At 37.6% G+C, this 12,472-nt stretch overlaps 1 protein-coding gene across 1 annotated transcript in view; it reads right to left on the reverse strand.

Moving 5' to 3' along the window:
• LOC107728407 (anoctamin-3-like) overlaps positions 1–12,212 on the reverse strand; it is a 33,430-nt gene extending 21,218 nt beyond the window's left edge. Inside the window, exon 1 of the mRNA XM_016538567.1 lies at positions 12,078–12,212. Within this exon, the coding sequence (XP_016394053.1) occupies positions 12,078–12,174 (97 nt within the window). The 5' untranslated portion in view covers positions 12,175–12,212. The remainder of the gene's footprint in view (positions 1–12,077) is intronic.
• Between the last annotated feature and the right edge of the window lie 260 nt (positions 12,213–12,472).

The following is a 12,472-nucleotide window of genomic DNA, read 5'->3' on the forward strand; positions in this document are numbered from 1 at the left end:
GCGCTATATAAATAAAGATGACTTGATATATAACACAGATATCATTTCAGCCCATTCAGTGACCCAACCATGTTATTGACAGGCTTCATGAAATTCAGCCAAATGTCATGTGAGAACAGCTGTTGAGTAAATTCAACAAATGTCACTGGATTAGTGTTGATATAATGCATGTAGAGCCGAGTTAAGACCTAGAATATGGCTAGACCACGATTGAGGGCATTATTTTTATTCTACACTCTAAAAAATGCTGGGTTAAATACAACCCAGTGCTGGGTAAAATAGGGACAAACCCAGCAATTGGGTTGTTTTGACCCCAAAAAGGGAAAAAGAAAGAAGCACTGCTATCTGAAAAGTAGCTGAGAGCTACAGAACAAAAGAAGTATTTAGGAAAAGTTTTTAAAAAAAATGCAAGTTGAAGTAAAGATCTTTCCTTGCTTGAGGGAAAGGAGAGAGTGAAGGAAATGAGGTCAGTGGGTTTGCCCGTCTTCCCTGTCTGAAAACCTTGCATAATTCATCTCTGGTTCCCCACCGCTCTCGGCACACAGGAGTTTGACATCGCCCTGCCCCACTAACAGATGCTTTTTATAGATCAGAGAGGCAGAGTGGGCTGGGTAACTCTACAGCCCTCTCAGAGCCAGTCTTTACGGGACGTTAAGGGGCTGCTGGCTGACGATCAGGTGAGGCTGGATTTAGAGGAGCTCGACTGAGGCTTTTTCAAATGCACGTGATTTACAGCAGCTAGACTTACTCTGTGATATTGTTAGCAAAGTGCAATGCAGCCTAAATTAATTATTTGTGAGTTTAATCAATTAAATTTCCATCAGTCTGGACTGTAACTTTGGTCTCAACACTTTGTAATGGAATAAAATGGAATATAATGGAATAGTTGAAAAATGAATATTTGTTGAGAATTTACTCACCCTCAGGTCATCCAAGATGTAGATGAGTTGTTTCTTCATCAGATTTGGAGAAATGTAGCATTACATCACTGTCTCACCAATGGATGCTCTGCAGTGAATGGGTGCCATCAGAATGAGAGTCCAAACCACTGAGAAAAACATCACAATAATCCACAAGCAATCCACACCACTCCAGTCCATCAATTGCTTTATCCAGTGAAAATGTCATCTCATCTGAATCAGGAGAGAAATATGCACAAATCAAGCACCATTTATAAGCAGAAAACAGAATATGTGGGTGGATTTTGATGTGAGAGGACAACAGGGGATGGAATTTTTCACTGGAGGAAGCGTTATTATGGATTATGGACTCGTATTTTAGCCGGAAGCAACGGTTTGAAGTCAAAAACATCTTAACAATAGATTTGTTTAATCTATTGTTAGTCTCTTACAAACAACAAGCTTTTCACGTCACAGGATGTTAGGAGTGGTGTGGATTATTGTGATGTTTTATCAGTTGTTTGGACTCTCATTCTGACGGCACCCATTCACTGCAGAGGATCCATTGCTGAGAGTGTGATGCAATGCTACATTTCTCCAAATATCTGATGAAGAAACAAACTCATCTACACCTTGAATGACCTGAGGGAGAGTACATTTTCAACTAATTTTAATTTCTTGGTCAACTGTTCCTTTAAAAATGTGTCAAACTACCAAAACGTGATTTTTCAGGTATTGTTTTGCATGTGACTACTGTTTTTATTATCTTCAGAACTGAAATCCCTCTATTCCAATCACACCGGGCCTTAGTAGCAGATGGTACTTTTCCAGAGCTTAACTGTGTTCAGCACAGAATTACACAAGCCAGTCAGTGACGTACTGAAACATACAGACGGGAGATTACAGTATCCATCACTCTACTCTCTCCAAATGTCAAACAATGTCATAATGTCCCCTGTACATAAACATATACAAACTGAATGTCTACTCTTGTGTATTCCCTTGCCATCAAACGGAAATTCTTGCTAAATAGACAGTTAACCAGTTAAACTATGAATTTCACATAGAAAATTAATAGCACTTAAAACAATTTCAAACTTTCATTACATTACAAATGTGTGACAGTTTGTTGGTCGATATAGAAGTAACCATTTTTAGGTTATTTGTATTTGTATTTTTTTAACATTGGTAACACTGAATGGGCAGAGCTGCTTTGATACATGGTAATAAACTTCATTTTTATAGCACCTTTACAGGTAGCTCTTCAAGACGTTTTGCAGAGAAAAGGAAAAACAATTTATTAAAAAGGGTACATAAAAATATGATACAGTATTATAGTCAAAAAGGTGAACAAGTTATATAAAAGAGTTCCGGAAGGCTGAAATTTAAATACTTTTAAATTCCCTGGATACAAATATTTATTATTTATTTTTTGCAGAAACAATTTACACTTAGTTTTTATCACCAAGAAACCTGCTAACAAGGTCAGATAACCAATGTCTGTATTAATCTTGGCATTCCCATGACTTTTGAGGTTTGAGTTCACAAAGTTCAGTATAGAAATTCCCTTGACGTTTCCATCATTTTTTCCATTTTAATAATTTGCATTAATTTTCCAGCCATGGAAATGAATTGGGGTATTCATTCATTCACTCATTTATTAAAAGCCAACACATTTCTGATTGGCAATCACAGGTCACAGGTTGTTGTTTTTTTAAATAACAAATCTACTGGTCTGTCTGGGTGTCCGTGATCTACAGCGATACTCTTCCCCATCTGTGCGTTATGTAACATGACAGGTGGCAAGTCTGTGGCTCATGTTTGACACAGAAAAAGATAAATTCACAGCTCCCCCATGGAGGAAGCCATGTCACCCTTAAAAAATGGGCCCTCTCTTTTTAGCAACCTATACATAGTTTAACAAATCACCTGTCCTATCTATTACATCTTGCATATAGCGTGAGCATATATACTGTCATGAGAGCCAGAACTGAATGTGGTACCAAACACAGAGATGTTGATATCGTCAGCCTCCTACTGACTCGAGTTACTGGAGAGTTGCCCATGTCGCAGGAAGTCCTTGTGTCTGGCCAATCTGTTTGTGCTACACGCCAATAGATCAGAACGCCACTGCCGCACAGCCAGAATCCCATGTTAACTAACTGCTTGCTTTTCAATTACAAATTTCTGGAGAGAAATCATCTAGGAGTTTGTTTATCCATATAGTGTGGTTTCTTTAACAGTGAAATCTTTATTATGGCTCGTGTCTTTGTTTCCAAGGAGGATTCTGATGCTTGTTGCTTGATTCTGTAGTGAGGCGTATAAATTATCACCGCCGCTGAGGCATATAGCAGTTTATTGCTTTAGGTTTTTGTGCTGGTTGGAATTGATTTTGGTGCTCCACTGAGTCTTCAACGGTTTGAAGATGTCAGTACAGTAGCTATTAAATGTCTCATGGCAGCAGCTGAGAAATGTTGGTTATTTGGCACGAAAGTGTGTTGGTCTCTAGTTCTGGCTGTTTGTCGGTTTCATCTGTTTGGGTTTCAATAGTCCAGCTTTCATCAGAATGTGCTTAATGTAACCCAGAGACGGCACATTCCCATTGTGATGTACTGTCGGATATATATATAGCTCGTAAAAGTAGCAAAAGTTGCCTGAATATGCCGGTTCCGATCTAAGTGGCTCACTGCTGTGCAACTTCCTGGAGTCAGAATACACGTTTGTATCAGTCCACTGGAAGACTAAGGCCATTTTTACCAGTAGATTGTTCACTTTGTTCCAAAACATGGAATTAAAATGTTATAACCAGTGTTGGAGGTAACACATTGCAAGTAATGTGAGTAATGTAATCAGATTACTTTTTTCAAGTAACTGGTAAAGTAGCGCATTACTTTTTAATTTACAAGAACATTTCTGAGTTACTTTTTCAAATAAGTAATGCCAGTTACTTTGTTTTCCCATTTATTGACTGGCAGCTCTCCTGTCCTCATGTTGAGAGAAATCAGGAGTGAGTGCAGAGGCGTTGTGTGCGCTGTGTGAACATGATGTTAGTTCTAGACTAAATGTGAACATGCATTTATCATCTCACTTGCACAAAAACAGATTCAGTATTCCTCAAAATGAATAAAAACAGTGAAATACAAACTCAGAAGATGACGCAAACCTGCAATAATTACACATGAATAAATGTGTTACATAACAAACATCCTTTGTGTATTTAATCCCATTTTATTACCCAGTGTCTTTGCTGATTACCTTCGATGATCCAATTCAACCATACTAATGAGAAAAATTACTTTAGATAAACATAACATTTGTGTTTATTTGTCTTTTTTTACTGCTGAAGAGTGTTGAACTTTCTTCTCCTGCATCCTATTCTTCATGCAATCCAGAACAGCAGCACAGCTGAAAGGTTTGTTTGAGCTGCGTCCTCTAATGTATAGACGTGAATTTACATTTGATTCAGCCTGAGGCTTATTCATTTCACTTTTGGGGCCCTATCATACACCCGGCGAATAGGGACAACCCGTTTAGACCATGCGCCTGGGCGCACAGACCGTTTTCCCGTCGTTAAACTAGCAAAAGTGGATTCGGACTCGCCCTGAGTGCACCTGCGCCGTGCGCTTTAGACCATGCGCTTAGATTGTTAAAATAGGGCCCTTGGTGTGAAAGTGCTTTTAAATTTGCCAAAATAGAACATTTTTATTTTAAAAGCAAACAAGCAAGCACAGCCCAGATGAGAAAAAGTAACGCAAAAGTAACATGACGCATTACTTTCCATAAGTAACACAATTAGTTACTTTTTTTAGGGAGTAACGCAATATTGTAATGCATTTAAGTTACTTTTAAAAGTAACTTTCTCCAACACTGCAAATATGTATATATTTCTTTGCTTTTCAATCACGATTACTAATGTGCTCACAGAAACAGACACTGCTGATTTTTACATAATGCATTTCCCATTATGAATTATGGTACAGCTTGGTTTGTTGATCTGTTGGGTTGGATTGTATTTTCACCGCAACTGAACCGAATCAGAGTTTGTTTTCAGTTGGGTCGAGACCACCTCATTCAGGCAATCTCAGACTGATTGTTTTGGTGCAGACCCACACTCGATTGCTGTGCTCACATATGTCTAAATGAACCAAACTAAAGGGGAAAATGTGTCAGGTTCTGAAACAAAGCTTTTCAATCACGATTACTAATGTGCTCACTCACAGAAACAGACACTGCTGATTTTACATAATGCATTTCCCATTATGAATTATGGTACAGCTTGGTTTGTTGATCTGTTGGGTTGGATTGTATTTTCACCGCAACTGAACCGAATCAGAGTTTGTTTTCAGTTGGGTCGAGACCACCTCATTCAGGCAATCTCAGACTGATTGTTTTGGTGCAGACCCACACTCGATTGCTGTGCTCACATATGTCTAAATGAACCAAACTAAAGGGGAAAATGTGTCAGGTTCTGAAACAAATGCTCCAACTGAGAAAGTAATGAAACGGCTCTAAGTCAAGTCTTACCGGTCTGTTTGTACAGTATGAGTGCTACCGGGAAGGAACTAGACTCTGAATTTGACAAAGTTTGCAAGGTCTGTGCCTGAAAAGAGTTTTGATGAAGCAGTCAGTAGCTGGTATCACACATCTACTGTATAAGGCTGGACGACATCTGTGTCAGCCTGACTCTTATTGTCATGTCCAAGCACTGGTGATGTATTGTTAAAATTGTGCTAGAAGTGTTGATTCAGTGCTGTTGGATTCTGACTGAGAAGCAGGCATGTAATTAAAATTAGTCATGCAGTTCTTTTATAAGCTTAAAACCAGTGTTGATGTTTAATTTTAGGTGACTTATTACATTTAAGTTATAGAGTAGTGTGTGGTTTCCCCCTTTTTTGGTTGTTTGGTTAATATTCCCTAATTTCAATTTCCAATTTGTTTGCAAACGCTCTCCATCCACAATAATCTTACTGCACAAGCATGAAACTTCATAAAAGCTCACTATTTTTTTTTTTCTGGCACAATTGCATTATCAAAATATAACATTACTCATTGATGTGTCCGGGCTGCACACAAAATTGCTATTCCATGAATGATTTAACACACTACTGATCTCAAGTTTTGCCACAGGATAGGAATTGTGAAAACATTTTCTATCAGAATGTAATATGAAGATTGTACAATGTAACATTTAACTTTAACAACACTATAAAAGTGGATAACAGGCACAACATTGACCGCCATCTTGACTGAATGGATCACATGACTAAACACGCATCAGCATTTTCAAATACCTCCTCAAATACCTATTTTTCACTGCCCACACTACAACATGAAAACAGCATTTTCAAAAAGCTCAATTTTCGCTGAGCAAAAATGCCCCAAAACATAGCTAAAAAGATGTGTTTTTAAATGTATCCAAATTGAAGTGGATGTAGCCGTAGTCCAATCTGGCCCTGAACCTAAAATGAATTTGAGAGCATATTTTCAAGTCCACTTCAATTTTATGTGGTAAATAATAAAACCCATCCTCAGCTGCCTGTCACACTTCCAACAATTATCATTAGCTGAGAATTCATCTCACGCTTTCAAGATTAGCCTAAATGCTAAAATACAGACTTTCATTATTTATGGTATTATGAGAGCATTAATTAGTGAAATATCCATTATCAACACTCAAATGGTACAATTTGCAAAGAACCTAATGCTCAAAATGCATTACCCTGGCACTGCATATTTCTGTAATAATGTGATAAGATACACTGTATGCCAGTGAAGGAGTCTGTGGCCAAACATGCTGTCACGAATCCGGTCCGTGGCCTTCCGGCCGATTGCCACCAGAGGTCGCTCTCCCATTACATTGACTCTCACACCACACAGACTGTTACACATCACCCTGGACTGCATTTCCCATCATCCATTGCACTGATTACACACACACACAGCTGCATTCAATGAGACACGCTTTATAAGCCATGGACTTCCTCTCTCTCACTGCCGAGTATTGTTTAGCGTATATCACTCTTCTAGCGATAGCTACATTACGGAGCCATTCCAAGTTTCTGTTTCTAGTTGTAGTCTAAGTCTAGTCATTTCGTGTTGCCTTGTTGTCTGTTTCCTTATCTTCTGCCTGTGTATCTTGGATTAACCCTTTGCCTGCTGTTTCGGAGTATTGTTTAGCGTATATCACTCTTATATGACCCACGCTTGCCCTAGGAATACTCTGTCTTGCCTGAAACTGTTTGGCCCATGCCTCTTATGACCACGTCTCTGTTTAATAAAAGCCTGCAAATGGATCCGCACGTCTCTCGTCTCGTCGCCTCCGTTACACATGCTTTGATGTGGACATAACTGAATATAAACCCAGTCTTCTGCAGAGGCCTAAACATCAAAGAGTCTCTTTCTCTCTATCCCCATCACATCTCACCTTCCCTGACTGGGATGTTTCTTCCTCTGCAGTCTCCACACTTCACTCTTATATCAAGGGCATGCACTGCTTGGGCAAAATCCTGTTTTCATTTAACTGATGTGTTGAAAAAAATCTTTTGGAGAAAGCCCCCAAAACATAAACAAGAATGCAACGAGAAAGAGAGAGAGATAGGAGGAGGTAAAATGCCAGTTTCCTGCTGCAGTTATTTTGTCATTAAGCACTTGCGACAGGTTGGGTTCTGAGGTCGGTGGATATTTGGGTTTTAGTCAGGCATCTGAGGAAGCTTCAGGGCCATTCTTTGATGCAGAATTGGAAGATCACTGCTGACAGCAAAAACAGTTGAACAGTTTAAGTGAGCCAACACTAGTTAGCTGGGATCCCAGGTTCGGTCAGTCTGGTCTGTTGGCAGTTTTCCCAGCTTGGCCAACCTTTGAGACCAGCTAAAGACCAAGTTGTGTTGTTTTTACAACATCTGGAATTGTTTTGAAGGAAATTTCACCATTAAGACTTTTTTTTTTGTGAAAGGGGCATGAATGCGGGCTAATAATTTTTACCAGTTCATAAAAAAGTACGCAGAAAAACAAATTGGTCAAGAAAATATTTTTACTGTTAGTAAATTTTACAAAGAAATTGCAAGTAACACTAAGCATGAAATTAAATATTAATAGTTGATAATAGGCAATAATTGCCACAATACTGAAATTTCGGTAATACTTTATTTTAAGGTGTCCTTGTTACACGTTACATGTACTTACTATTATAATAACAATTAATTATGCACAATTACATGCAAGTAACCCTAAGCCAAACCCAAACCCTAACCATATAATAAGTACATGTAGTTAATTAATATTACTCAGTACCTATATGTATAATTACACTGTGACAAAGACACCTTAAAATAAAGTGTAACCGAAATTTCTAAATTCGTTACGATACCTTGAAAAATATCGATATTCGCTATCATTTCCAACACCATGGGGGAAAACTGCCACAACATTAAGGGCATAAAGATAAATGCAACAAGGCATGACAATGAGGTATATTTATAATGAAAACTTGAGGTGGTAAAACACTGAAGAAAACTTATGGATTTGCATACATTTACTTCAAATTTCATTAGAAAGAAGTATGATGTTATGAAGTGTGAAATGTGTTAATAGATCATTTATTTAATTGTAAATCTGCATGTCAAATTTGCTCTTCCTTAAGTCACACGGTACGTTTTATGTAGTTTTAAGTTACTGGGAAACCAAACACCCCAAATCTCAGTTGACCTGCACAATCCCCACCAATCTCTGTGTGACATACTGGACAAAACCGAACAGTGCTGTTTGCTTGCACAGCTCACTGATAACACAGACCAGCTGCAGCCACACAACCACGGGTGCATTTCCCAAAAAGCACTATAAACAAACTGTGATCGCAAGCTCTATCATTACCAACACAGTTCAACGAATCAGTGTTTCCAAAAACCACAGTTCCAACAGTCTCGCAAACTTTTGTGGTTGGAACTACAGCTCTCGACCTAGTTTCTTGTTAGTATGCCATGTGGACTTTAATAGATCATGCTCCTGAGTGCACATGTTTGCATGTGCTCTAAAATCTCAGAGTATGACTTAAGAGGGAAACTGCGATTGAATCATAACAAAAGAGAACAAAATGTGACCCTGGACCACAAAACCAGTCATAAGGGTCAATTTTTCGAAATTGAGATTTATACATCATCTGAAAGCTGTATGTATGAAAGCTGATGTATGGTTTGTTATGATAGGACAATATTTGGCCGAGATACAACTATTTGAAAATCTGGAATCTGAGGGTGCAAAAAAATCAAAATACTGAGAAAATCACCTTTAAAGTTGTCCAAATGAAGTTCTTAGCAATGCATATTACTATTCAAAAATTAAGTTTTAATATATTTACGGTAGGAAATTTACAAAATATCTTAATGGAACATGATCTTTACTTAATATCCTAATGATTTTGGCATAAAAGAAAAATCAATAATTTTGACCAATACAATGTATTTTTGGCTATTGCTACAAATATACCCCAGCGACTTAAGACTGCTTTTGTGCTCCAGGGTCACAAATAGCTAAGTAGTCCTCAGATGCCATGTTCATTATTTACAGCAATAATCTAATGTTTATTCGATCTTAAACTAGTTAATTAGCTGATATTATTATTCAACCACGCATGACGACGTCAATGATGACTCCGATTTCATATTATTGAACTTACGTAGTTCAAATGATGGTTGTGCGACAAAATGACTAATGTTTCAGAACAGAGTCATGACTATCTAGTTCCCTTTCAGTCGGTCACTCTCGACGTCACGTCGGATGACCGACGAAATTGGGATCTCGCTTAGAGAGACCAATCTACTTCGAGTGTAAACTAAACGAGCCAATAACCGAGACGTTTCTTTTTCCAGCAATGGTAGGTAAGCAGTGAGGCATGCTGTTATACACTCTCAGAAAAATTCCCTATTCTGACACACAGGTTGATTAGAGACCTTCACGGATTGCGAGCCATTGTTCCAGAGGGACTGCCACTGTAGGTGAAGTGTAGTCGCGTCTAGGTGAGGATGCAAAGTGGCACTATAAATACATGCTTAAAGGGGAAATGTGTAATTTACTGTGGCACAAGACATGGTATCACACTGGAGCCATTCAGTCCAATCACTTTACATTCAGAGATGAAATGAGGAAGAGCTTGATAATAAAGTGTGTCCTCATAGCTACTATTACTGTCCACGTAAATCTTTCTCAATAGCACTTTTCTGTTATCAGCAAACCTGCAAGAAAGTAATCAGGTTGAGTGAATTACCTCAGGAACTATTGCATAATATCTGGATTATCCATGCTTTTATATGTAATTATATATTATATATATTTAAACATAAAATAAAATAAAAATCCACAACATTATTATTATTATTATTATTATTATTATTTATTATGATAAATAATTTTCCTTGTGATTTAATTTTTTTTATTATTATTCAAATGTGTCAATAGGGCCACACTTACATTAGGCATTGTTAAAAGAACTTTAACATTTTGTTGTTTATGTATTACTATTTATTTAAGTTATTTTAACTTCTTGTATATTTAGTATTAGTTTTTAGTATTATATGTTGACTCTATGGATACGTTGCTGAACCTGAGTACAAATTTTGTTCTCATGTGTCAATATGTATGACATAATGACAGAATGACAATAAAGAGTGAAACATTATTATTATTATATTTTATGAATAATAAAAAAAAAATAATAATTATTATTATTATTATTATTATCAATAATATTATTGTTGTATTATTATTTGTATTATTTTTTATGAATTGATTTTCCATAAAACAAACGTGTATCACCATATGTATTGTTATAATCAAAATATTCAAGAATGTTGTGATGTTTATTCTTGTATGGCCCACTGCTTAATGGCTGCATGAGACAGGAACAAGGCAGTGCTCTGGATGGATTTTGGATTTCTAAACTAAACTGCTGGAGAAGATTGATGCAAAAATAGGCTAGATCTGCTTAATGAGATGAGAGTGCTGTGAATAATCTACGCTCAAATACACAGACTGCTAGTTACAATCTCCATTTCAGTCTCCATAATAACATGCTGTAATACTAGTAATGAGATTTTTATAGAGCTATTTCCTCAAGTGCTTTTCTTTACACTGACCACGTCCTGAGAAGTGTAATCATATCTGTTTGTGTTACTGTATCTAATATCTTCAATACAAGGAACAAAGCACTTTATCAAAGCAAAGTGTAACATATGCCTGTAATCTCAACACAGTGCACGAAAGTTGCTGTCTTTTTCTTCCCATAGCGAGCTACTAAAACCTGTAAAATTGGCTCTTTCTTTTCCATTTCACTCAAATCAAATCATCAATTCAGTCAGAATCAGCCTGAGAGCAGCGATTTTCAGCACAGTGTGATTTAATAGGCAGATGACCACTTAGTGTGTGTGGCGACCCCATTAAACAAGATGAAGGAAGATCAATGGAAAGTGTTTTCCCATAACCCTGAGTCAAGATGTACCAGTATCTGCCCTCTTATTTTTCTTTTTTTTTTTAGATCTACGGTTCATGTTACTGATCACCAAAACTGCAGCTATGAGAACAACAAGAGCGAAGCAACATCCAGTCCAATTAAACCTCAAATGGCAAAAATAAATCCTTATAAACCCCTAAGTTACATCAGAGTTGTTGTTGCTGCATATCACAGTTGAGTAGTTTTAATAACAAATATAGACAGATATCAGAGAGACGTCCTTGATCAAAAAATCTTAAAGAATTTCTATCCTTACAGATTTAAATATGGGATCAAACAAAGAAAATAAAAAATACTAAAATAATATAATCATATATTAAATAGCATTTATAATATTTACATAATAATATAAACATATATATAAAATGAATATTTTAATATTTAAATGTTTTTAAAGCCTTGAAAACTCATCCTATGCAATTAACATTCAAATCCATGAGATCTAAACGCGAATAAGCGAAAATGTTGTTTCACCGGTGATCTATTCATGAGAACGATATTGTAATCCAGTGGCATCCAGAAGCAAACGAATATGCGCCAAACACTTCATCATGAAGTTGAGCATATCATGAAAGCATCTCCAAACCGGGACACGAGCTACAGCTGCCCAGAGCCGCACTTTCCCCCAAAACACGTTCTCACACGCAAACCCCCGCAAAAACAGCGCTCACACTGACCCTTCTGCTGCTTGAAGGACTGTATGGATCCAGAGTGATGCACCATGGTGGTTATCGATAGAGATCCTCGCGTGCAGAAGATGAAGGCAGGATACATGGGAAAGTATGAAGCGATCGCGTAGGTGTCTCTCCTCTGCGCAAACCAAAACCTGGCTACCCTCGCGCTCCACCATCCGGGGCTGTTGTCATGGTTACGTACTGTAAGAGGATGAACAGACACCAGATGACCCGCGTTCTGGGGGGCGTTCACACAGAACGTGCTCTTGCGTTCCGTCTGCGCTATTTTGAATTGTTGGACACATGCGTCAGACGGACGTCTTTGACTGTTACGTCGCGTCCTGCTCTTTATTCCTAACGCTTTGCGACATAGCGTTGCATTCTAAGACGCGCTGTCA

Source organism: Sinocyclocheilus rhinocerous, unplaced genomic scaffold (assembly GCF_001515625.1).
Source record: "Sinocyclocheilus rhinocerous isolate Xijiao unplaced genomic scaffold, SAMN03320098_v1.1 scaffold126, whole genome shotgun sequence".
Classification (NCBI taxonomy): domain Eukaryota; kingdom Metazoa; phylum Chordata; class Actinopteri; order Cypriniformes; family Cyprinidae; genus Sinocyclocheilus; species Sinocyclocheilus rhinocerous.